Below are 24,699 nucleotides of genomic sequence, written 5' to 3' on the forward strand. Positions count from 1 at the left end.
TAGCTTTGACTGGGGCTGAAAAACACAGATTCCAAGAGGGAAATTACATATCCCATGATGCTGATTAATTTATATTGGTGCATTTTCACATGTATTCAGTAAGGAGACTGGAGCACCTTCCCTATGAAGACAGGTTGAGAAAGTTGCGGCTGTTTACTTGGAGAAAGTTGTGTGGAGACCTCATAGCGACCTTAAAGTATCTGCAGGGGGCCTGCAGGGAAGCAAGAGAGGGACTCTGTGAGGAACTGTAGCAACAGGACAAGGAGTAATGGGTATAAATTGAGAGAGGGGATATTTAGGTTATATATTAGGAAGAAATTCTTTACTGTGAGGGTAGTGAGACACTGGAACAGATTGCCCAGGGCAGTTGTGGATGCCCCAACCCTGGCAGTGTTCAAAACCCGGCTGGGTAAGGCCTTGAGCAACCTGGTCTAGTGGGAGATGTCCCTGCACAAGGCAGGGGAGGTTGGGACTAGATGATCTTTAGGGTCCATTCCAACCCCTTCACATTCCATTATTTTAAAACCTCAGTCCAGGAATTGCACACTGCAAACACACACAGAGCAAAAAGACCATGTGCTGCAGTATCTGCAATTTATCGTTAAACAGCATTTCAGTGCTTACAGAGAGACACAGCGCCCGCACCTCGAGCCTTTCCTCCTCCGCCCGTGGCTGCCACAGTGGACCCGCACCGAGAGACCGCTGGCCTTCACTGAGAAGCAGCCACTTGTGGTGATCAGCGTGATCAGATTTGTCCTAATTCTGAGGAACTTTTCCCGCAGCATTCGGGACGCCGCGCACAGCGACACCCGCCGCCCGCCTGAGGGCGCGTCCGTGCGGCCTCGTCAGCCAGCGGGAGGGAGCGGCCGCCCTCACTAAAGATGGCGGCCGAGAGCGGCCCGCCCCAGCGTGGCGCTGCGGCTGAAGCCGTTTCCGCCCGTCCCCGCCCGTCACATGATCGCCGGGGGCTGCGGCCGCCGGTGCCCGGCCCCGGCGGGGCAGAGCCGAGCGGGCGGGGAGCGGCGGCTGGGGGAAACTGAGCCGAGCTGAGTTGAGCCGAGCCTGGCAGAGCAGAGCCGAGCCGAGCCGAGCCGAGCCGGGCCGGGTCAGGCCACGCCACGCCACGCCACTCCACCCTACCGTACGCTCCCGGCCGCAGCGGTGGCGCCGGGCGGTCTGGCCTTGAGCGCGCTGCGCGGTCCGGGTGGCAGCAGTGCGATGGAGCCCGAGGAGGGAGAGGATCGCACCCCACTGCTGAAGGAGCCCCAGCCCCACACGGGTGAGAGGAGCGGCAGCTGCCCCTGTGTGGCAGCGTCGCGTTGCTATGGAGGCGCGGGCGGCGAGCGCCGCTATGGGGCCCGGGGGTCGGTGCCACCGTGCCACTGCCGGGGTGACGGGGAAGGCGGTGACGGGGAAGGCGGTGACGGGCCCGGGGCTGCGCCGCCCGCCCGCGCCGTTAGCGGCGTTCTGTGCCCGGGATGCCGCGATGCCCGGAGGTGCTGGATCAGGCACAGCTCCTCCGCGTCCTGACAGCTCTGTCGGTGGTGGGGTCAGGCGTGCAGCCCTGTCAGACACCAGCCCTCGGCTCGGTGACATTGCAGTGCGGACATTCCAGCCCAAATACCGGGCCAACCATTAAAAACTACCGGGGTCCATCGAGATTGTGTCTAAATTCCATATGAAGGCAGAACTTGAGTAAGACTAATTGCTTGTTACAAGCGTGGAGAGGAAAGAAGGTGAAAGGATGCAGGAAGGTAGAAGAGGAGGCTCGATATATGGTCAGAGCTTAACAACACAGCCTGCACGTTTATTTGTCTGTGCTGTTTTGCTTCCCAGAACGTACAACCTATAAAGAGTAGCGTAAGATTTTGAGTTTCTTTAGTATGCCATGGAAAAATGCTCTAATCCATTTAGCAAATGTGCAACTGCATCAAGGGGGTCTGCTAACAAAATTACTTTAAAAGTACCAGAAAGAGAGAAATTTGAGCTCAAGTCTTCCTAAAGCAATATGTTCCTAAGTTTGCACAATACATCAGGCTCCAGTTGGAGGTGGCTCACCTCACCCACAAGGAAACTACAGCAGAGGAGCAACTTCCTTTAACTGCCGTGCAGCTTGCAGCACAGACCTGTTTTTTTAACTGCAATTTAAGAATCTTGTTCAATTAGAGCTACAGTACTTTTAAACATGCCCCTGAAATCAGAATTAACTATGGATGTAGGACCCAAGACTGCTAGTCAAGGTAAGACCTTGAACACAATGCTTTAAACTTTGGTTAGCTGCTTTAACCTTTAGGGGAGCGAATGCCTCTGTGTGTGATTATAGCAATCTCCTGAAACACACCTGTAATCTTCTTGAATCTTCCATTCTGGTCTAATATTCTTAGGTATTTCAAGTGCACAGGATGGAATGACAGGGAATCAATAATTTAGTAGCTATTTGCTTCAGACTTCAGTCCTACATGTTAGTTAGGTTTTTTTAATAAACTGCTTACAATTGGAAAAAAAATCTGACACTTGTGACCTTAAGTTCTTGCACATCTGTTTGGTGGAGCTTGCTCTCCATACAAGTTGTATACCAGTAAGTGTCTTACAGCGGAAGAGTAATGGATGGTCCAGTTAATCTGCATTTCCAAGGAAGGGTTGCATCACCAGTGTGTTATTCAGCTTTCTGTTATTACTGTCTAACCCCAGCAACTACAAGAAGTGGACCAGTTAAGTAGCTTTACTTGTAATTATATTCATTGTTATAAATTATATGACTATACATTTTCTACTTAAGGCAAATTGCTTTTTAAACAACAGAACAATGAAGCTGCTTGACTAGTTTTTGTGTAGTAAGTACTTCCTGTACTCAGTGCCTGTTGTTTTTAATGTAAGCAATAAAATCTTGGCTGCTCTCCCTTATGTCATTTAAAAATCCAGGATGGCTTTTTCAAATGCTTCTGAGGCAAAACTTGCAATTACCGCAGGTCTGGAAGGGGTTTTGCGTATTTGTACAATAGCCTTGTTTATTATTTATTTATTAAATGAACATAGCAAGTACAGCATCTCTGTGTCATTTTAACAACTTGTGCAGCCATAATGAACTTCACATAAAATTTATCAGGATTAGAGACTTCAAAAATGGGAAAGTTCTCTTAATTTCATGAAAAACAATCTTGCAGAAAGGCTCTGTGGTGTTCCCCCTGAAAAATAAAATCACATAGGCTCATTCCTTGTTTCAGGGAAGTTACTGGCAAGGGGAAGGTATCATCAGCTTGTCCACAGGGCATGTCCTTTGTTTCTTACTGCAGATCAGAAAATCCAGTTAAGTGATGTACTGCAGTAGTAGATGAAGCTCTGGTCAGTCCTATTCATAGATGTACTTGTTCTATTCATCATTTGAACTCTGAGTAGTGAAAGATGAGATCACTGTAGACTGATGTAATATCTACTGATCCCCAGCCTTCCTAGAGTTTCAGACATCCAGGTTATAGAACTTCCCATATAAAACTTCCCTATATAAAACTTTCCCCTCACAAGAGGGGAAACTCTATGCTTTATTTGAAAATTCAGCAGATTGTTCAAGTAGTTCCTCAACAATTTGACGTTTCTGCTCAGTAGTTTCAAGCATTCCCAGTTCATAAAGAGTAGCTGCAGAGCTTTAAACTGTTACAGCTCAGCTCTGATCTGGATCTTTGGCACTGATGAATGCTCTCTGCCAAATGCTGCTGTGTACTACTATAGAAAATCAATAACCGTGTTACAGTTCATAGTCTGCTATCTGTGTATTAACAGCTGACAGAGCTGACTTAATGTCATGACAGATTTTATGCTGAATCTTAGGACTCATTTCCTTTGTTGTCTTGTGACTGCCAAGAGGGTGTACTGGGCAACTGGGAGCCTGTTACTGTTTCACAGTGCCACCGCAGTGTTTGCCATTCCCCTTTATGGAGTTTTCTCTGTTTGGCATCTGTCAGCGAATGCATATTCCCTTGTAAGCAAACTTGTAGAAGGAAAATTTGTCCTAGAAGACAGCCTGAAATAGCAATGACTGTTGTTTAGCACTCCTTTAAGAGTATTTGTTTATCTTGATCCATTTCTGTGTATATTACAGGCTTCCCACTAATTTGTTTTTGGGTTTTTTTAGTGTGAAATTCTGTCTTAAATAAATATTACAGTATTTTGGAGAGGACTTTTAAAACTATGTTTCTAAATCCATTTCCACAGACCACACACTGTCCTTCCTCTGCAGCCCCCATTCTAGTGTGGGTAGCTGCCTATTGTCTAAACGAAGATTACATTTGCTTTGCACATCGGTATGAAAGGGTTTTTAAAAATTCTTTCAACCAGCCTCAGACTCTACCCCTACTGAATAAACTCCTTAAGAAGAAAAATGACCTTGTCTCCTTGCTAATTTTTTTATCTTACCCAAAGATTTCTGAGAAAATCAGTAAAAACGACTTATGAGTTGTTCTTACTCTGTTAGGTCTGTTAAACATTTTTCGTTTGCTCTCATTTCAGTCCCTGCATGCTGCTCAGCTCGCTACAATCTTGCGCTCCTGGCCTGTTTTGGGTTCTTCCTCCTGTATGCATTGCGTGTGAACCTCAGCGTCGCTCTGGTGGATATGGTAGAACCTAACACAAGCTTAGCAAAGAATGTGACTTCCAATGTGTGTCCAGAGCATTCTTCCGCCATAAATGTTCCTCGCAACACAACGGTGAGGTCTCAGACATATTGTCTTGTAATGTGGCATGTCAAAGTGGTTTTAGTAGAAGTCTGTGATAGATGGAGCCATACTTAGGTGGCAAGAAAACAGGCTGTTTTTCACTAGATGGCCTTTCCAGTGGTTCTTTTAAAGCGATTCTGGGAAGTATTAGCCTTAAATGACTAGCTAGTTAAGGAGTGCTGTGCTGAGGGTCAGCTTTTTTACGTACCTCTTTTCTGTGATATTCCTTAAAGATTGGCTAATCTGACTATGTAAATCTTTCATGACTCACTGTTTTATATGCCACTAATCAATTGTTACTGTTACATCTGCGTCAGAGCTCACATCACTGTCCAATTTGCCTGCTTTTTGTACAGTCACAATGGCATGAAATTTCATTACAAATTAACATGTAATATTTTTCTCTTCATTTCTTTGATCTCTTTCCCAGGTCATGCTTTTTGCCTTTATATCCTTTACCTCTGACTTCCAGTAATCCTTAAAATCACATTTCTTAACTGAACTGCTGGATATGGAAAAAAAACCTTCTAAAAAAATCCCCAGTTTTGTGAATTTGGACTTGCACAGATCTTGTCTTGTAGTTGAAGTTATTCCTGAGCACTCTTGCCATCTTCCTTCTTTCATTTTGTTTGTTTGTTTATAGGTCATTTATTGTTTATCACAAACAAGTTATAATGGTGAGCTTTATGGGAAGGTTCTGACTCATCATTTCTGTGAAATATATGCTGCTCATTTAGATGCCGAAAAATTGGTCTTTTGGAAGTGATCCCAAATGTCAGAATCACTTTTATTGGGCAACAGTTCGTATCTTCTTGCTGGCTTCCTTTATAGCTGCAGAATTCCTATCTCAATCATCTTCGCTTTTATCGCATTGTCCACTGAAGTCATCTTCCCTCTGTTGTGCTTCTCCCATTATTCCACCTACCTTTTTGAGCCCTGTCCTTTACTGCTCTCTTGCTTTATATTAAATTTAAGCACCTGTATTTCCTTGTTTGTTTTTTTTGTCCATAAATTTTCTGCAGGTAAAGCCATTTTATAGAGCACGACAGAATGTCCACTCTGTGATTCAGAAGTGGGATTTGTACTCAGGCAGATTTACATACCTGTCACCTAACCCAAGCTGCTTAGAATGCAGAAAGGCATAACTGCCAGAGCACTTGTATTTCATGTAGTGGTGACTTCCATACTTCGGTTAGATATGTCTGAACAGACTGTAAACTACCTGAATTAGCTTTTAACACAACTTTGATTGCAGTATAGGTGAGTGTAGGGGAAGGAGACCCTAGGGAGTAGGTCACGAAAAAATTGAAATTTATTTATAAAGGACTAAATAGTGTATCTACGTAACATAAAATATGGTCAGAGAAACTGTTGTTTTTAACTTACTGCATTTTGTTGGGGTTTTTTTCCTCTTCTTAGGGAGAAAAATATTCTTGGGATGCTGATACTCAGGGATGGATCCTTGGTTCTTTTTTCTATGGCTATATCATTACTCAGATTCCAGGAGGATATCTTGCAAGCAAAATTGGAGGCAAGCTGTTGCTGGGGTTTGGCATCTTTGGTACCTCTGTATTCACCTTGCTTACTCCCTTAGCTGCAAATTTGGGAGTTGGCTACCTCATAGCTGTCAGAGCCTTGGAAGGACTGGGAGAGGTAATCCTGCTTTCTCTATGTAACTTGAATATCTATCTGAATAATTTGTTTAAAATTGTAGTGATTAGACTCTGTGGGGGTTGGTATGCTGGAATAGTATATGGATTGTTTCATTCAAGTGGCTTAGTTTTATGTTTTTAAAATAATTAAAGCATTTGCACTATATTTTAGCCTTAGCTTTTCAGATAAGAAATGTAAGGATACTTGGAGCCAAAACTAGAGTTATTCTCATTTTCCAGAGACCAGGGCCTCAAAATAGTATTGTTTGTATAATTTCTGCTTTTCCAGTATATACAGAATCAAAAGCAGGATAAATTAATTCTGCCTCCTTATTCTCATGCCTTGCAGAAGTTTTATAAGTGGTTTCTTGCTAGACAACAAACTAACAGATTGTACTACTGCTTTTTAATGAAACATGCTTTGAAGCATGTAAAATTGAAGTGAGTTCTAAAATTCTTGCATTTCAACAGAATGAAATGATGTTTTCTAGGGTGTTACCTTCCCAGCTATGCATTCAATGTGGTCTTCTTGGGCTCCTCCAATGGAACGCAGCAAGCTCCTTAGTATTTCATATGCAGGTGAGAAATTCCCACGCTGATAATGGGATTATAAATTTTTACTGCTGTAACAGGGAGGATTGACTTAAATCAAAGGGATTTATATTGTAAATTTTAATCAGCATTTAATCCAGAAAGCATAACATTAAAGTAAGTCTTGTTTTCCATTAGTTTTCTTCATGGCTTTTATAACCTGACAAAAGGTAGTGGTCTACAAATAAGTATAAACTTGGGTCAAACTTTGGTATAAATGATGCAAAGAGTTACTGTGAAGCTGATTAAGAGAAGATACTGTAAATAAAAAAGATTTAGTATTAGGAACAAAAAAGCTGGGGCAGTCACAGGATAAAGCTGTCTGGTTGTTTTTCGGAGTGTTTTTTAAGTGTTCTTGGAGGAGCTTGGGGAAGAAACCATCCAAGGTCCCATGTATTGCTGCAAGAGCTCCGTGTCAGAGTCCAGTACTCCCTGACCAGATTCTCCTAGATATTCTACATCTGGAAGGTGTAATATTTGATATTGGATTTACTTGTTTGAAGATAGCTGATGTTACACAGGATTTTTGATTTAGCAGAGTGATACAGAATTTACTGAAAGCACAGTACAAATATAAGTTAGCAAATGTAAGTTGACATTTAGTAAAATATAGCAATTGCAATACACTTCAATTTGGGTTGAAGGCAAGTCGAGTCTGTTGTTCTCTCAGAAATTCTGTTGTTGTTTAGCTTTTATACTTTGTGTTGGGCTGACCCACGTATTCACTTCCCTCATGTTGGTCTGGCTAAGTCAGGGAGACAGTCACACTTCTAATGAATTGAATGAGGAGAAACATTTACGCCGCCAGCTGATCCACTTGACTGACATAGCTGCTTATCTAAACCAAAGCCACCTTCTGATGCCCTTTGTGTTGAGATAAAGTCAGCTTCTTTGCAACAACTGTGGTTGGTCACACCCAGCATTATTCCCTGATCTTCTTCCCATTGCTCTTGCCCTCCTCCACTGAACCTTCTTGCATTTTAGGGGTTTATTGGTCAGTCACATTGCTTGGTGCAATATTTGAGGGACAGGTGAAAAACATGGGTTTCCAAATGTGCTAGTCAAAATTGATATTATTTCTTTGAGGATGACAAATTTTGTATTCAGTTACTGAAGTAATGGTTTGCTTTGCTCACTCCTGTTAGTAATAATTCTGTTACAGCTTTTTTATTTGACCTGTGGTTTATCAAGAAGACAGGGCTATACCATATAAACTTCAGCTACAGTTTCTTAAGGAGCTAGGACAGTCTAGTGACAGTCTAGTGATTTTCCCAGAGGAATGAAGCCTTAATCCTTTCTTGCTCACATTTCTTCACTTTGCTCTGAACCAAGTGTCTCATCACTCATTGAAGTGACATTTCAATGATCTACTTCAATACACCTAATGCATCAGAAAGCTTTTTTTCTTTTTTAAAAATCTGTTTTCTGCCTTAGTGTTTAATTAAATCCACTTTAAAAGAAGTCTTCATGTGAGACCCAGCACACAAGTTAAGCAGAGAGTACAGGGCTGGGATTGCCTTCTACTGCATCTAGCAAATGGGAGTTTTTAAACTGTCCTTATGTAATTTGTGAAACTATATGCTAATGTACTAGTGAGAAGAGTCTGTGGCCTTGAAGAGCCAATTGTTAGCAGTCACGGGTGGCTAAGACATCTTGTGTAAGCTTGGCAGGCTGTTTTCCTGCACATTGGCCGTCATGTGCTCGGTAGTTAATTTAATCGTGATCATGTTGATTTTCTGAGAGTACATGTGGTTAAGGTTATATATAGCTGTTACTTTGATTTATATTTTGCATGATGTATGTGTTTTTGTTGTTCATGGTTGGAGCTTTCTGCCTCAAATAAAAATTACTGTTTCCGTGAAGATGGAATCTAGGTAGTCAGAGTATCAATATAATGTTAATATTTTCTGAGTTGAGATTAGATTTGGAGAAGTAATCGTACAGATAACATTAAGAGACAAAACCTACTGTTTATCCCCAGTAGAGTGTCTAAGTATGTAAATAATATGGGTTTCTGGTTTAGATTTCGAAAGGGAAACACCTGCCGTCCTTATTCTTTGCAAAATTTATGTTGAATTATAAGCACAGTTCTTTCTGGGTTTTGGCTGTATTCTGAACTGGAATCTGCTCATCTTTCCCTTCTTCCTTGATCCTACACCTTGTCACATTTAGGGAACATGGAATTTGAACCTACTGGTTATATATGGCTGACTTCTGGTTCATGTTTCTAGCATTCCTGGTTTTGTAGAGCTAGTAGGAGATACGAAAAATGCAAACTGACTATATTGCAACACTATACTCCCGAAGCCTTAATTATACTGCATTCAGCTCTCTCTTGTTTTACAGCAATACTAGTTGACTAATGTGCATTGCTTTAGATGTGTTAGAGCCGTCACTTTATTGGAGACAAATGTGCCAAGAATTATTATCTTTTATTGCTCTTTGCTTCCAATTTTGGCTTTGTAGGGCACTGGGGCTCTATTTGCTTGGAGCTGCCGAAGCAGCTCATTGTGCCTGTGTTTCTTTAAAGCAAATCACAACCCTCTAGTGGTGGTGACAATCTTTATGCACGATGTATTACAGAGAAATAAAATAACTCTGAAATGCCACTTACACTTAAGGGGTCCATAGGAGATCTAATTATTTTTCTGCTTTGTTTTGCTTTCTTCTGGTAGGTGCACAGCTGGGAACTGTTGTGTCTCTGCCACTATCTGGTTTAATTTGTTACTATATGAACTGGGTTTATGTGTTCTACATATTTGGTGAGTTTGTGTTGTTTTGATTTTTCTTAATTATTTAAAGTACAATCCACATTCTTTTTGAAAAGCATATGTTAGAAAACTTATTTTGAGTTTTAAAAGTGTGTTTGACATTTTGGGTTGCTGTTTTATTCCTTCTGGGCAATTAGAGATATTTAAAGCTAAGTAGATTCCAGTGAATGGCTAAATAAGCTTTCTTCCAATGAGCAAAGCTGTCTCTGAGTTGGACAAAAGCTGGTACAAGTCAAATGCTCTTAACTCTCCCATCACTTGAAAACAGCAGGCTGAAATTTCTTATCTGGAGTGTGAAATTGAGTTAATAACTTTAATCCCAGGAATAAACTTCTACTTTGAATGAAAGAACGTGTGAAAAGTTACTGCTGCTTAAAGTGTGGAAAATCTCTAGCAGTCACAGGGACCATGAAAGAATGCCCAAAATGCAAGGCATAGCATGTTTACTGTGGCTTATGTTCTGGAAGAAGCTGAAACAGAAAATACTTTTTTTAACAGCATCTAGCTAACAGGTCTAGCTGATGCTTTTTCCAGGTCCATTTACATGTCTGAGCCATTTCATATTCTCCATGGGGAAGAGGGAATCAGAATGTAAGACGAGGGTTACATTTTCCTCAAAAAAACCGTCTCCAATTTCTTATAAGTTACAAGGATTCAAACCAAAGAACTGAACAAGATGAAATAAGTTGCAATGTTACAGTTACATAAACGTGCAGTTAATTTGGACTGATTATTGAAAAGTTACCTTTTTTCAAAGGATAGTTCTGGAGTTGGCTTAAGAAAGAAAAGGAGGATTGGTGCATCGATTAAGCTGTATGTAGTGATATTCTATGTATGTGCACAAAGCATTTTTTGTGATTAAACTTCACATGAATTTTTATTTCCTGAGGATGAGCCATATCCTTTGTGTCTCTTCCATGTGACTGATAAGAATACAATTATGTATGTGCATCAGCTTTCTTGCTGCATGAAGCACTTCAAGTATAAAAAAAAAAAGAGGAAAAAACAAAAAGTCCTGCTTAGTCATCTTCATTGTTTATTGTATCTAAATGTGCATTTTTAAGACACTTTGGGGAACTAGTGTTTGTAAGTAGATAAAAAAATAATGTTCATTAAAATTATATTAGAGTTTTGAGAAAACACTTCTGATTATATCATCTGAGATTATATACTCGCTCAATATAAGTGCTTTTTAAAAATTTTTATCTCTTCACCCATCTTTTCACAATAATAGGTGCACTTGGCGTATTATGGTGGTTCTTCTGGATGTGTTTGGTTAGTGATACACCAGAAACTCACAGGAGCATTTCACATGCTGAAAGAGAATATATACTGTCTTCTCTAAAAGATCAGGTACAGCACTTTGGTGTAGACATACCTAGTTAAGCCTAAACATAAACCACAAACATTGTCATTAATGTCATGCTCTGTTTATGTATAGAATAGCATCCTTAAACTGAAATGGAAGCAGGATTTTTCGAACCAAAAAATTTTTTAAAATAATGCAGTTGTAAACTTAAAATCAGCTATCAAATAGCATTTATAATACTGCCTTTTGTTACAGATGTTTTTGTGGTGCTTTATTTAAAAAGCTTTTTATTTTTAAAAAAAAGCTCAAATATGTCACTTTATACTAGATGCAGACCTGTATAATGTCTTCAACATTTGCAATATAATATTTTAGAGCATTTCTCTTTCTCAGTGTGTCATCTAGAGTAAGAAACAGATTGCTGTTTGCAGAGAAAATGCTAATGAGCCACATCCTAAAGTTTGCATAAGATTCATTCCTGTGACTGGGGGAATATGTATTTACAAACAGTAAAGCTGACTGAGAGACCACAATTAATATCTGAGTAGGAAAGATTCAGCTAAATAAACACCTCAGGGGTGACTAAATACTAAATTATTTATAGTAAAAGCAGAAGGCATCAAATTTCAACAAGGGAAGGCATGCTTTTTGAATTACAAAATGTAGTATTTGGTTTACTTTGGAATAGTAAACATCAGAGCAGTAACATACCTTAGTACACCTTCACTGAGAACTGAAGACAGTAATTAATTCATTGCTGATGACTTGTATCTATCAACTGAGACTCATTTTGTGCCTTTCAGAATGGGTGATCAGCATAGATTTGATTAGCATCAAAATGCTTTATTTAGTAAATGTTCATATCAACATCCTGATTTCTTTCTTTTTCTCTTTTTGTCTCTGGACTGCCAGCTTTCTACACAGAAATCTGTTCCCTGGAGACCTATGCTGGGGTCTCTTCCACTCTGGGCTATTGTTGTGGCACACTTCTCTTATAATTGGACTTTCTATACACTTCTTACACTCTTGCCCACATACATGAAGGAGATCCTGCGATTTGATGCACAGGAGGTAAGATACATGCAAATATAGTCACTTTGTTCTGAATTAAAGAAACTAAATCATCTGCTGTTTAGAATAGAAGAACCTGTTTAAGAACCTTGGAATGTAAACATATAGATGGGAAATGATAACCCCGCACAGTGAAGCAGATGCATCAAAAATGTTGCCTGCCATATAATTTCCACTATCTTTACTTATCTGACATTTACCTTAGTGCTAATTTTCAAGGTAAATTTTCTGTTTGAAGATGCATGGTACCCATCTTTAACTGCTCTGCTTTAAAACATAACTATAAAAATATTTTCCCCGATCTATGGCTTCTATGATTATTTCAGATTTTACACCAAGTTTTATGGCTTCTGAAATACTGTCTACTTCTTTGCTACCTCATAGAGGAGAACATTTCCAGTTAAAAATAAAAACTAAGAAAACCACTGGACAAGTGGCATTTTTGAAAGTATTTTAAGGATGGGGTTTGGGGGAGGAAGGGACCAGAAGGAAGCTTCATTCTGATTGGATCAGTTTCCAAATTGTCACTTTCTTTCCTCATTGAGCAGCAGAGGTAAAATACCTTTTCTTACTAAGGTAACTGGATGAAACAAAACCATAGCCTTAAGGTCCAGATACAGTGCTTTTCAAGGAAATTTTATAAAATTGAGTTACTTATCAGGGAAAAATTAGGAGTTGAGGGAGGTGGAATATTCTTATTTATAGCAATTACTTGACTGTACTGGTCTGTTTTTAATGAAACTGTTTTGGTGATGGCATAGCTTACCTGGAGAAACTGGTATAGCTAAGATAAAAAGGTGCTCAGAAATTTCAAGATGTTTAACATAGTCTTTTCCTGGTTTAAAAAACAAAACTGGTTTAGAGCAATCTGAAGATGAATGCCGTGCAAGAAAGACGTGATGCCAGCAATCTTGGGAGGAGAAGATGGGGAACCTTAGCATTAGAAGAGAAGGTTGCATTAGGACAAGCTGCAAAATGGCTGGAAAAAACTAACTGAAGTTGCTGATTGGGTTCCTTATTGTGCCTCTTCAGGTATTCCCTGAAGAGGCATCAACATCTGTGGAAGTCATTTGCTACCACGGCTCTCAGTTGCACATAACGTTTGTAAAACACACGTTGCATTAAATGGTTCTGCTGTGAAGTGGTTTCCTTTGTCTCTGGGTTATGTTTCTTCTTTTTAGAGCAACTTAGAGTACTGACTGTTGTGAACATCAAAAAAAAAAATGCTTGTGTAATAGTGTAGAACTAACTTTGTTGCCACACATTTAGATGGAGATTGCATTACCGTTTAAAATATTATACAGTTGTTGCTGTTCAGTTTCCTTTCTAAAATACAGAAATTAGTTTAAAATAATGCTGTGTCTTTGAATAGTGCTTTTAAAAAGTTTTTTAATTACTGAGACTCTTCTATTTTTCAAAATTTTACCTACTGTTAGTGAAAACTGAGCATTGAAATCCAACAGGCAGCATGCACAAGTGCTGATACAATGAACTTGAGGTGGGGATGTGTTTCTTGTTTCAACTCAAATTAAAATTCCTAGGGAATCTTCCACTTCTTGACACTTCTTGACAGTTAATACGTTTCATACTAGTGTATAAAGGTTACAGTATTTCTATTCAAATACCTCTTTTTAATCATGGGTATGGTCAAATTATAGCTCTGTTATCAGTAGCTATCTGTAATTGTTTAGAAAGGCTGTAAATGTAGGCAGTTTAATAGTACCTTTTGTTTCCCTTCATCTGCAAATCATGTAGAATCAGACAGAAGTCTCTAAACAGCACTTGTTTAAAGTAATGGGGATTAACTGGTGAGTTCAGTGTAAGTCATGTCAGATCTGAATAACTCTGCTTTGGGATTTCAGGATGTCCAGCCTAGATGTGATGAAAGTCCTAGTTCTATATTTTGTCTTCTGTTTACAGCAAGCACCAGATATTTCAGCAGATGGATAAGGAATAATGTAATGTAACAGTAGTACAAAACCAGAGATTCTATATAGTTTTCAAAATTCTGAATAATATTTACAGCTTCCACTAACTTTAGTAACTCCCTTGATATTGGTGTCCTGGAAACTTCCATGATCAGGTTGATTTCCACAGGATACCTTCAGTTACAGTTTTCTTATTCCTGAACCCAGTTGCTGATTTTTTAAACCTTGGAGTTTTTGGTCTGACTGCATTGGTAGTTATGGATTAAGTCATGTGATGGGGCGTTTACACATTGGTAACTTTATTATGCTTTGCTTTTTCTATCCCTAGGTTTGTATTTTATGTAATACCAGCAATAATTATGTGGATGGATGGAATTGTCACCTCTGGTTCAGTCTCAGTTAATGTTCCAGCACAAGTGATTTTTCAGCATATTGATTTGTCATTTCAGTGTTTTAACTGTCTTCTTTTAACCTCCTTAACAGAATGGATTTTTGTCTGCCCTACCTTATTTTGGCTGCTGGTTATGTATAATTCTGTCTGGGCAAATTGCTGATTATTTACGGGAAAAACAGAACTTCTCCACTGTTTGTGTTCGCAAATGTTTTACCCTAATAGGTAGGTGCAGTATCATCTCTTGGAACATACAATCTTAGAACATATAATAGTATCAATTTGGGAAAGCTTAGGAGCTTGGGAGAGTAGTCTGACATTCTGTTGTGAGATGAGGCAGCATTGTTCATGACTTGAGAGGAGCAACTTTATCTGTACAATAATGTGTCAGGAGTAAATCCTATCTTTTTCCATGAAAAGTAGGCCTATTGGATAAGAGAACAATAAGAGATTGTCAAAAGCTTTTTTTAGGTCAAGATAATTGGACTACAAGCAAACCAATCAAATAAACAGTCAGGTAAAGTCACCATAAAAGGGTGACTGAAACACTGTTATCAAACAAGGTTTATCAGACTGCCGGGATATTGTTCTGCATGAGCCTGTTCTGTTGTTCAGTGTTTTGTTTATCTAAGGCTTAAGCAAGTAAATAGGAATACACTTGTAAAATTTACAGTTGCTACCACAGTAGGAAGATCAAACAGAATCCAAAATGGTCTTGACTGACTGGGAGGAGAGAGGATCTGAAATCACCAACAGATCAGCCAGATCAGATTTCAATAAACACAGGTAAAAGGCTGTATTTAGGAAAGAGGAGTTGATTGCTGAGTAAAAGAGGGAACAGGGGAAAGAAGTTGAAGGAAAAAAAAATATATTAGGCACAGGATCCACAAAAGTTGCAGCCCAGTTATTGTATGGTCATCCTTGCTGGCTTCTCAATTCAGCTGACTCAACTGCTTTCTTTAAAGCAGCTCCTGTAATAAATTCTCAGGCATTTTGTTTGTTTGTCTTAAGTCTATGCTATTTTGGTGATTCAGTTTACTGCAGGGCCACACATCTCACACCCTTGTATGTATAACAGGAGAAAAAATGTTGTTGTCTTGGGAAAAGTAGGACTTAGGTTGGCTTCATCAAGAAAAACATGTACTTGGAGCTGTTTGCAGAGGTCACAGTGGGGTCATGTGAATGGGCTGTGGTCCTGGGAAATGGGTACCAAAGTTAACTGCAGATAGGAAGCAGTGTGCATGAGCTCATGGTGGCTGATAAGCTGTTTCCAGTGCCCGATGCAGTATCTCTACAGCTCTCCTGGCTTCACTCAGGGTTCACAGTGTCAGTGTAGCTTCAATTTTTTTATAGCAATAAAAAAAAATAATTTGTGAGGTAATTTTCAGTATCTGTTGATTTTTGTTAATTTTTTAATCTAGTTTGTTCTTTACCGCTAGAGTGGGATATTTCTGATCTAGTTGCTGTTTCTTGAGACAACAACAGCTTTGCAACCCATCTGCTCTTCCTTTTCACAAGGACATGTAGTGATAGGACAAGGGGGAGTGGCTTTAAAGAGAGTAGATTTGAATTAGACAATAGGAAGAAATTCATTACTGAGAGGGTGGTGAGGCACTGGAACAGGTTGCCCAGAGAAGTTGTGGCTGCCCCATCCCTGGAAGTGGTTAAGGCCAAGTTGGATGGGGCCCTGAGCAACCTGATCCAGTGGGAGGTGTCCCTGCGTGTGGCAGGGAGATTGGAACTAGATGATCTTTAAGGTCCCTTCCCCCCGAAACCATTTCTGATTCCGTACCGTCCCACTGTAACGCGCGTGGTGCAGTGCCGGTTCTGTACGGCAGGGGGCGGTGGAAGTTGTATGGGAAACGTACACTCCGCTTGGCGCGTCCCAGTGTCTCGTGTTAAACGTCCATTGATTCTGAGGCTTCTGTCTTAAAGGAATGATTGGACCTGCGGTGTTCTTAGTAGCAGCTGGATTCATAGGCTGCAACTATGCACTGGCTGTTGCGTTCGTGACCATATCAACAACACTAGGAGGATTTTGTACATCAGGCTACAGCATCAATCATCTAGACATAGCACCTTCGTAAGTATTGCTGAAGCTGTTGTTAGTGCATGTCAAATGTTTGTGACCCCTCTTTTTTCTTTTTGTGTTGCTGGGGTGGCTTGGAAATGTATCTATGGAGCACATGCTGTACAGAGCTGGAGTGTAAACACTGACAATTACTTGGGTTTACAGTATTAAGCACTGTATTTGCAAAAAGTGCAAGGTTGGCAGAGGCTATGACATAAACAATAGTTTAGAATCATTCCAATTTTGATCCTGCAGTAATAAATTATATAATTCCTGTAATTACAGATTCTAATTATAGACTTGATAGACTTTTGTCATATTGAATTCATGTTCTTAGTAGGACAGTATATTTTGAACTGCACAGTACAGTTAAGTGTTTCACTGTCTTCAGCTTTTTCATCAGAGCTATCAACCTTTGGTATGAACATTACCGTATTTAAGCACTGTGATACAGGCAAATTATTTGCATTTGAAAAACATTCTGTACACTGGAATCTAATTATTGTTACAAGTAGTTGACCTGATTTGTCAGTACGTGACAAATCAGGTATGTACAATTGCTCTTAAATGAATATTTTTCAAGAATGGAAAGTTAAGACTTCAAGCTGTAATTTCTCCAGTGTTACAAATTCAGAATTAGGCAGATCCATCAGTTCCCCAAAGAGTGTGGATGTATGTATATTCTTTCAAAAGTGCACTGGTAAAAGTCAAGTACTTTACTTTGTCATTCATTTTCCAATTTGTGGTAGCACTTAGATGTGAACAGGGTCAAATGACTTCATGTCCAAAGAAAATGGTGTTTCTGTATTACTGTGTAAAATGAAATGACTTAAAGTGTAGAGTAAAAAACAATTTATAGAAATACTACCTATAAAAAAATTCTGATCATCTAGTCAATTTATATGGGTCCCAATTGAAGGTGGTATCCAGGCTTGGGCAATTGAAACGATGGTGGTCACATCCACAATCACGGACAATTTTTGACTTAACAAATGGATATGAAATAGTGGGAACTCAGTTAATCTTGGCAGGTGAGGTTACGTAGCAAGCAAGAGGGGAGGTATTAGTGGCCAGCTATAAACTGCTTGTAGTGCTGAATTGAATATGAAAGTAAGAAAAATAGCTTCTGTGGTGCACTTTGTTTTAAATCACATATAACTACAAATTTGGAAAATGTACTTAAAGCAGTGCATCTGGGGTGTTATGAGACCATTCATTATACAACTTCTGTTTCAAGCTTAGTTTTGCAGAACTACAATGGTTAGTTTCCAAAATACGTATTAAATTGTGCTTGTTATGTGAGTACAATTTAACGTGTCCATGGAATGCAACAGAGTTGTGACAGGAAAAAGGAAATCATGCAACTGCAGTGTGACTTAGACGCACAAGGAACTTCTGTATGTAGGCAATGGCTGAGGTTTCCCAAACTAGGATGTTGTATGTGTCTTCTAATTTGAGATGCTTCATTTTGAATTTCAAATGTGTTTATTTCAAGAGTCAATTTGTTTATAACAGTATTCAGAGTATTTCAGGTGTTGAAAAAAAGCCACAAGAAGAAAATGAAGTTACACAGTGCCGATGCCTGTCAGCAGGCATAGCTAGGTTCCGCATATGAACTGCTGCTGATCCTTCTGACCAAATCCCACTCTGTTCTTCCTACCCTCGATAAAGTCCTGCTTTTATTCCCTTTGGATTTACACCAGACAAGTTCCTCTAGCTCTTCTTCCCTCTCAGACAGGCAGAAGGGAGCAGACTGAGTGTAAGAGGGGGAAGTGTCTTGCTGGTAGTTCAGGGACTTTGGCCCAGCATTGCCTCTAGAGGCGCATGGCTGCATATGTGGGAAGACTTTCTTTGGTGGTGACGTGGTGAGAGTGAGTGCTGTTTTATTGAAATCAGTGATTTTCTATTCAGCACATGCATGCTTTAATTCAGGGCAAATCAGTCCAAATGGGGACAGAGAAAGAAAAAAAGCATGTCCTTGTAACAGAAGTCATATTAAAAAATTTCTTCAGACACAGAAATGTAAAAAACATATAAGATGAGAAGAAAAAGAAGACTGTCTTTGCTCCTCCCCCCACACCTAAGTTTTTTGCAATTTGTCTGAACTTTGTTGGATAAAATGATCAAGGCCGACATACAAAATTTCAAGGAAATACTTGACATAATTGGAGAAATCTAAAAACAAAGTCTGCATGAAAGTGTGAAGGAAACCTCTGTAGAGTCTACTCAGAGCTCAATATTTATTTTTCGTAATTTAGTGAAAGATGTTAGAAAAACTAGAAGTGATTCAAAGCAGTTTCAAAATGCACAAATACCCATTTAAATTAGTTAAAAGTATGCTTCCTAGAATAGCAAACAGTCCCTTTTTACTACTAGAACTTGCATAATAATTATTATATTCACAGGAAAAAAGTGAATGAAAATACTGATGCTTAATTAAAAACAATATTTGCTATGTGGTTTTGGTTTCTAACATGTATTTATTATGCCATTGGTGAATTGGATTGGGGAAGGGTTGGGGACAGAAGGGAGACAAGATTGTTCTTCTAGGGAAAATATTGTATTTTAGCTTTTTAAGTCTACATCAATACATTTCTATTATTACAAATTTTAATACTGGTGTTACCATGAGCCCTTGTAATATTCATGTGGTTCTGTTATATACTAAATACTTCACATAGATGTTTTTTTATACTCTTGATTTTACTACTTGACTGCTCTGCAAGTTAATTTGTATTTGGTTATCCCCATTATGCCATAAGAACCTGACCAACAGCTTACTATTGGTTTTGCTCTACAGACATGTCACTTTTTGCTTTCCCTTTTCATATGGGAGTTTCCACTGTACTAAGGGAGTGTCATCACAGTTATCTGCATCAAACAGCGAGCACTATCAAGAATGCAACCTATGTCAGAAACACTGGGCATAAACAGAGGCATTTAGCCAGCAATTAGTTGCCAGAGATCTTTGTCGACTATGTTTAGTTTTAAAAGTGTATGTTAGCAGTATTGTAGTGCTTAAACATGTTGAAGACAAAGTGCATTTGGTTCTACTTAAAGGCTTTAAATGGGGTTTTGCTTCATGCGCTTATTTTCCTAAGGGAAACTTTTACACTTTGACATTCAGCATCATAAAGGCCTATTAATTCTAAACCACTTTCCAAGATAGGAAGACTGCATGCCAGGTTTAGAAAGAAATAAAGAAGTTTTAACTAAAGCATGGCCACACTTCAAAATTACATGTAGTGTAGACTTTAAAAAATCAACTAGTAGGCTAGATGATTGTTTCCCTTTCTCAGGAAAAAACCACATGTTTTTCTAATATCACTGGAATGAATACGCATATTGCAACCTTTTGTAACAATGTTGTATGGTTGAATTCTCCTGTTTTGGTAAATAAAATTTCAAAGGTATGCATTTCTCTTTAGAGATGAAATAGGTTTCTGTTATGTTAAAATTGGTGAGGACATAATTTTACTCTGAGCAGCCTAAAATGATGACTGGGATATGACTCCTTTCTCCTATGGTAAACTGCAGCTATTAGTATTTTGTATGATTCTTCAGCCAACGAATCCACCTCGAAAATCTAAAACACAGGGATCTGTGCCCTGGTGGTTGGAAGGTCAAACTGCTGTGGAACATCTGGCTCTTATTTCTCTTCAGTCTCTCTCACAAGTCTGCACTTGTGGTACAGTTTCAAACTTTCGGTATTGCAACATGCCTGTGAGAGAGATCTTGAATTGCTTAGAGATGAGGTGCTGAGACAGATATTAAGCAAGTTATCAGCTTTTCCCAGCAAGTTTTTATGGCCACTGGTGCATATGCATACATTTGTGTGTGAGAGAGCAGCACGTTCATGGAACAGGAGGCCTCAGAATGGAGCTGCAGGAATGGCAACCAGCAGAACTGGTTTAGTCAGACCCCTTTCCCATTGGCCTTGACCCACAGAAAGCTGAATAGAAGGACTGCCACAGCACTCTGAACTCCTATCTTTGGAATATACACTTTTTAGTGTAAGTGGGGATATCCAGGCACACTGTGGATATTGCCTCCTTGGCAGACAGATTTTTAGCAATGAAACCTGAACCAACTCTTACTGTTGGCAAAGAGCACTTTGTCATACTCCTTGTTGTCTTTCTACTTCAAGACATGCAATGTGTCTTTAACTGCTCCAGTGGATCCATTCCAGACAGTTTTGTTGTGGCTTAGCAAAGGGGATGTGGATTTGGATTATGGATCTTTAGCAAAGCCATAGGCAATTTAAGTTAAATTCCATAACTAGCCTCTGAAAAATAGAGACATAGAGAATCATTTAAGTGGAAAAGGATCTTTAAGATCATCATGCCCAACCATTAATCTAACACTACCAAGTCCACAACTAAACTATGTCCTTTAAAATGTATGTACCAAGGTGACAGTGAGTTGTTATTAGAAGAAAAGCAAGTCATTCACACTGGAATATTTGTGTTTTATTTGTCTTGTGTGATCAAGATGAGGCCTGGTTAGGCAAAATGGTGTCCATGATTGATAAGCCTGACAAGTTAATAAGCAGTGTCAACAACTTCTCTTGCAGGTATGCTGGAATTCTCCTTGGGATCACAAATTCTTTTGCTACTATCCCAGGAATGGTGGGGCCAGTTATTGCCAAAAACCTCACTCATAATGTGAGTTGTTATATTTTTATCTCAATTGAATAGAAATTCCTTCTTCTCACGTCTGCAGTCGTTAAATGAAATGTGGGTTACACCTGTAAATCATGTTGTTCCATTGTTTTGAATTACTTGATTCCTAGCTCTTATTGTCCTGATTCTGATCAGGAAAATAAGGGTAAAATCAAATACCTTTGTAAGACTTGAAAATTTTAGGGACTCACCCCTTATATTCTCTAGGAACAAAATGAATATATTTTTATCACAGTAGAACTCTGATAAAACACCAACTAGATTAGACATTTGTGGTATTGTTTTATCAAATTAGAACAAGTTCTTGCTTGGTTTTTTTTAATTAGGCTGTCACGTGAGGTGTTGAGTTCTAATGTCAGCATTTGTCAGATAAGTGAGAAACTAGATTCTAGTGTTAGATTTGACTAACAAGGTGCTGTAGTGATTTCGATAGAAAAAGGGAAGCACTGGGGCTTTTGAGGAGTTTTTGGTTACTATTTTTTCAATGAACATATGAATTATTCTAAAATCTTTTAAGAAAGGGAGATAGGAGGAGTAAGATTAGTGATGCACTTGAATTTTTGGAGTTGGAGGTAATTCTAAGGATTTTCTTAAAAATCACAGAATCACAGAATATTCTAAATTGGAAGTGACCCACAGGATCTTTGAGTTCAACTCTTAAGTGAATGGCCCATATGAGAATCAAACTCATGGTCTTGGCGTTATTAGCACCATGCTCTAACCAAAAACAATCTGAAAATATTCATTAATTCATTATTCCAATAAAATTAGTTCTTCCAGATATCTTAACAAGTGGGTTGTTTTAGGATATTTTTGTTTGGTTTAGTTTTTTCCCCTCCATACTAATGGTATTCTGTTTTTGTAGTAAGATCATTCACAGGTTTGTTACAGCATCATCCAGAACTTAAAAAAAACCCCAAAAACTTTAGACATCTACAGATATTATTTCTTTATTTGAAAAGGAAAAAAAAAGCCAAAAAGCAAATAAACCACAGTTCTTTACTACACATTTATTAAGGCCTTTCTTAAATACCAGAGTTTAGAGGATTACTCTTGAAATCTGAGTGAAGGTAGCTACCTCGTTGGGACCAAAAGGCTTATGATTCTGGAATGTTCACATAGTAGTCATTAAGAATAGCTTACTGCACAGTGCAGGGCACTTCAGCTCTTGGATCACCTGATCTGAAAGCAAAGCAGTGTTTCCCTTACAGTAGCATTCGCTGCAGTTGTGTCGATGGCTCTGCATATTGGGTGATAAACTGATCCAGATTGGGTAATGCAGTTCTGATAAGACTATCTGTGTAAGCTGTATTATAAAACTGAAATTGACTATACTGCTTATTGCATCCTTTATGTTTATAATGCTTTTATGTTGCTGTGAAATCATGCTGAATGGCATTTGCATTTAAATAGGCAAGGCATGTAGCATCGATTTTAAAACTACTTTTTCTCGAGTGTGAAGCTGCAAATTGACTGCATTTTTTTTTTTTTTTGACAGAATACTGTGGGAGAATGGCAGATGGTTTTCTATATTGCTGCCTCTATTAATCTATTTGGAGCAATTTTCTTTGCATTATTTGCAAGTGGAGAAGTTCAGGACTGGGCAGTCAGTGGATATCACTTGCATAGAAACTGAAGGAGATGTTGAAATACCAAAGCTGTGCTGAGTCCCGTTGTGCTTAGAACTGTGTGACCGGAAAAGTGCCTTCGCTGCTGATGCCTAGGAGTCTTCAGAGCTGTTTGGTTAAACTATTTTATCGCTGTATCTTTTGTACTGAAAATAATTTGACAGTCTATGTGTGCTATTTCCTAACAAGAAACTACTTGGATTAAATATAGATTTTCATGCTAGGACTTGATATCAAATATGTGATCAGAGACATTTTAAATCAGTGTGCTAGGCTCTAATACTTTCCAGTTTTTAATTAATATTTTCTCAATTAATGTGTAGGCAGATGTTTGCTGATACTAAAATAAGAGGAAAAAGTAAAGTGATTATGTAGCCCTCTAAGGAAGAATGGCATGCAAAGAATTGTACCCAAAAATAAGTTTTGATTTCCATTATGAGACTGATGGGTTTTTTGCTGTTTAAAGAAGTGTAGTAGAGCTCTAGTTTTATACAATCTTTTATAGTACTTTTATTTTGTCAGTGTTTTAATGATGGCTAAGAAATGCACATGTAATTTACTTCTGTTTTACGCACAAGTTTTGAATATATAAACATTCCCTGTTTCATGAATACAGCTTCACAACTAATACACAGCAACAAAGAAGTAAATGTACCACTGGGACTTACAGAAAAAAACATGTGTCCTCTGTGGTGCAGGTTTTTCAAATAGGCCTCATTTTTATTTCTTTCTGCAAAGAAGAAGCAGTGCAGCTCAGTGGTTTAAATCTAGGAAGTGTACAAGAGTGAACTAGAAATAGAATATCTGCATGATTATCTTAAAATAACTTTCAGTTTGGCAATTAATTTTTTTGTCTCTTTAAATCAATGCAGTGGAATTCTTTCCTCTTGCATGTAGATATGTTTGTCAGCTTGTAAGTGTAGGAGAAATAAAATAAGGCCAGTGTAGCAAACAATCAGGAAAATCAGTTCTCTAACAGCATTGTTTGTTAGTCAGATAAAACTAGAGTAGAAAAGAACTAGTGCAATAATCTGGTGCTGTTAGTCTCCTATCAAGATAGAATTTGACACTCAAGAGCATTCTTTGCACAACATGCACTTAAATGCCACAGAGTAGGATTAAAAGTTATCAAAACAGTGGCCTTGTTAAGAACAAATGGCTGAATAATCTTAGAGCCACAAAGCAAAGGAAAATTCTTGTGCCAAAGATTCCTGGATTGGAGCAATTAGGTAAAAAAGAAAAATCACTGGGCTCTGGGTTTTTCATTTACCACCAATCCAAAAGAAAATCCCAGTATTAAAGCTGCTCCAGTGGAGCCTACCTTCCTTCATTTCTAGGAAATGGCATCTGCCTCTCCTTTTTAGCTTTAAGAGCCATTTTGTTTTGGCCTTCCTTAAGTGTCATGTTCTCTGATGGTGGATTTAAACTGTGTTTAAATCTCTGTTTGTGTCTGCAACATTTCCACAATAAACAATGTGTTGTTCAGATTAAATTAGTACTTATTCAGTGGAAGTATGTTAAAACTATATCGTGTCTTCAGTGTTTCTACAATAAATAGATTGAATATTTATATGTGCATCTGTTGTTGAACATTACTATCTCCCTGAAGTTAGACCACCATTTTGAAAGTATGCTGAACAACAAGGTTGGTGACTGGCTTAAGGAATGGTTAATATTTTCTTGGAAAATCACCTTCCTCAGAAGTTTTTTGTCTGGCTTTACAGGTAAGTATTGTCTTCCACCTGGCACTGGATTAAAAGTAATAATTTAACTTTATGTGAAAATAAATTTGTACTCTTTCAGTATCTTTGGTTAAAAAGAAGGGGGGAAAAGTTAAAAACTTAAAAGATTGTATATAGTTTAATTTATGCCTTTGCTTTTCTAGAGATCATCATC

General features: G+C 38.7%; 1 protein-coding gene across 1 annotated transcript; it reads left to right on the forward strand.

Annotated features, from left to right (window-relative positions):
• Nucleotides 1–958: 958 nt before the first annotated feature.
• On the forward strand, nt 959–24,379 carry SLC17A5 (solute carrier family 17 member 5). Its single transcript, XM_039569629.1, has 11 exons — nt 959–1,279; nt 4,504–4,700; nt 6,129–6,362; nt 6,853–6,940; nt 9,628–9,714; nt 10,958–11,076; nt 11,945–12,103; nt 14,515–14,647; nt 16,358–16,505; nt 21,067–21,157; nt 22,674–24,379. Exons 1-11 carry the CDS (start codon nt 1,219–1,221, stop codon nt 22,809–22,811), a joined length of 1,455 nt encoding a protein of 484 aa, XP_039425563.1. The 5' UTR covers nt 959–1,218; the 3' UTR covers nt 22,812–24,379.
• Nucleotides 24,380–24,699: the final 320 nt, after the last annotated feature.

Source organism: Corvus cornix, chromosome 3 (genome assembly GCF_000738735.6).
Source record: "Corvus cornix cornix isolate S_Up_H32 chromosome 3, ASM73873v5, whole genome shotgun sequence".
Classification (NCBI taxonomy): Eukaryota; Metazoa; Chordata; class Aves; order Passeriformes; family Corvidae; genus Corvus; species Corvus cornix.

Bases quoted from the DNA above. Each gene is read 5' to 3' on its own strand.
- SLC17A5 (XM_039569629.1), top strand. From the start codon at position 1,219: ATGGAGCCCGAGGAGGGAGAGGATCGCACCCCACTGCTGAAGGAGCCC. The intron at 6,363-6,852 runs GTAATCCTGCTT...GATGTTTTCTAG, and splicing joins CCTTGGAAGGACTGGGAGAG to GGTGTTACCTTCCCAGCTAT. The intron at 21,158-22,673 runs GTGAGTTGTTAT...TTTTTTTGACAG, and splicing joins CCAAAAACCTCACTCATAAT to AATACTGTGGGAGAATGGCA.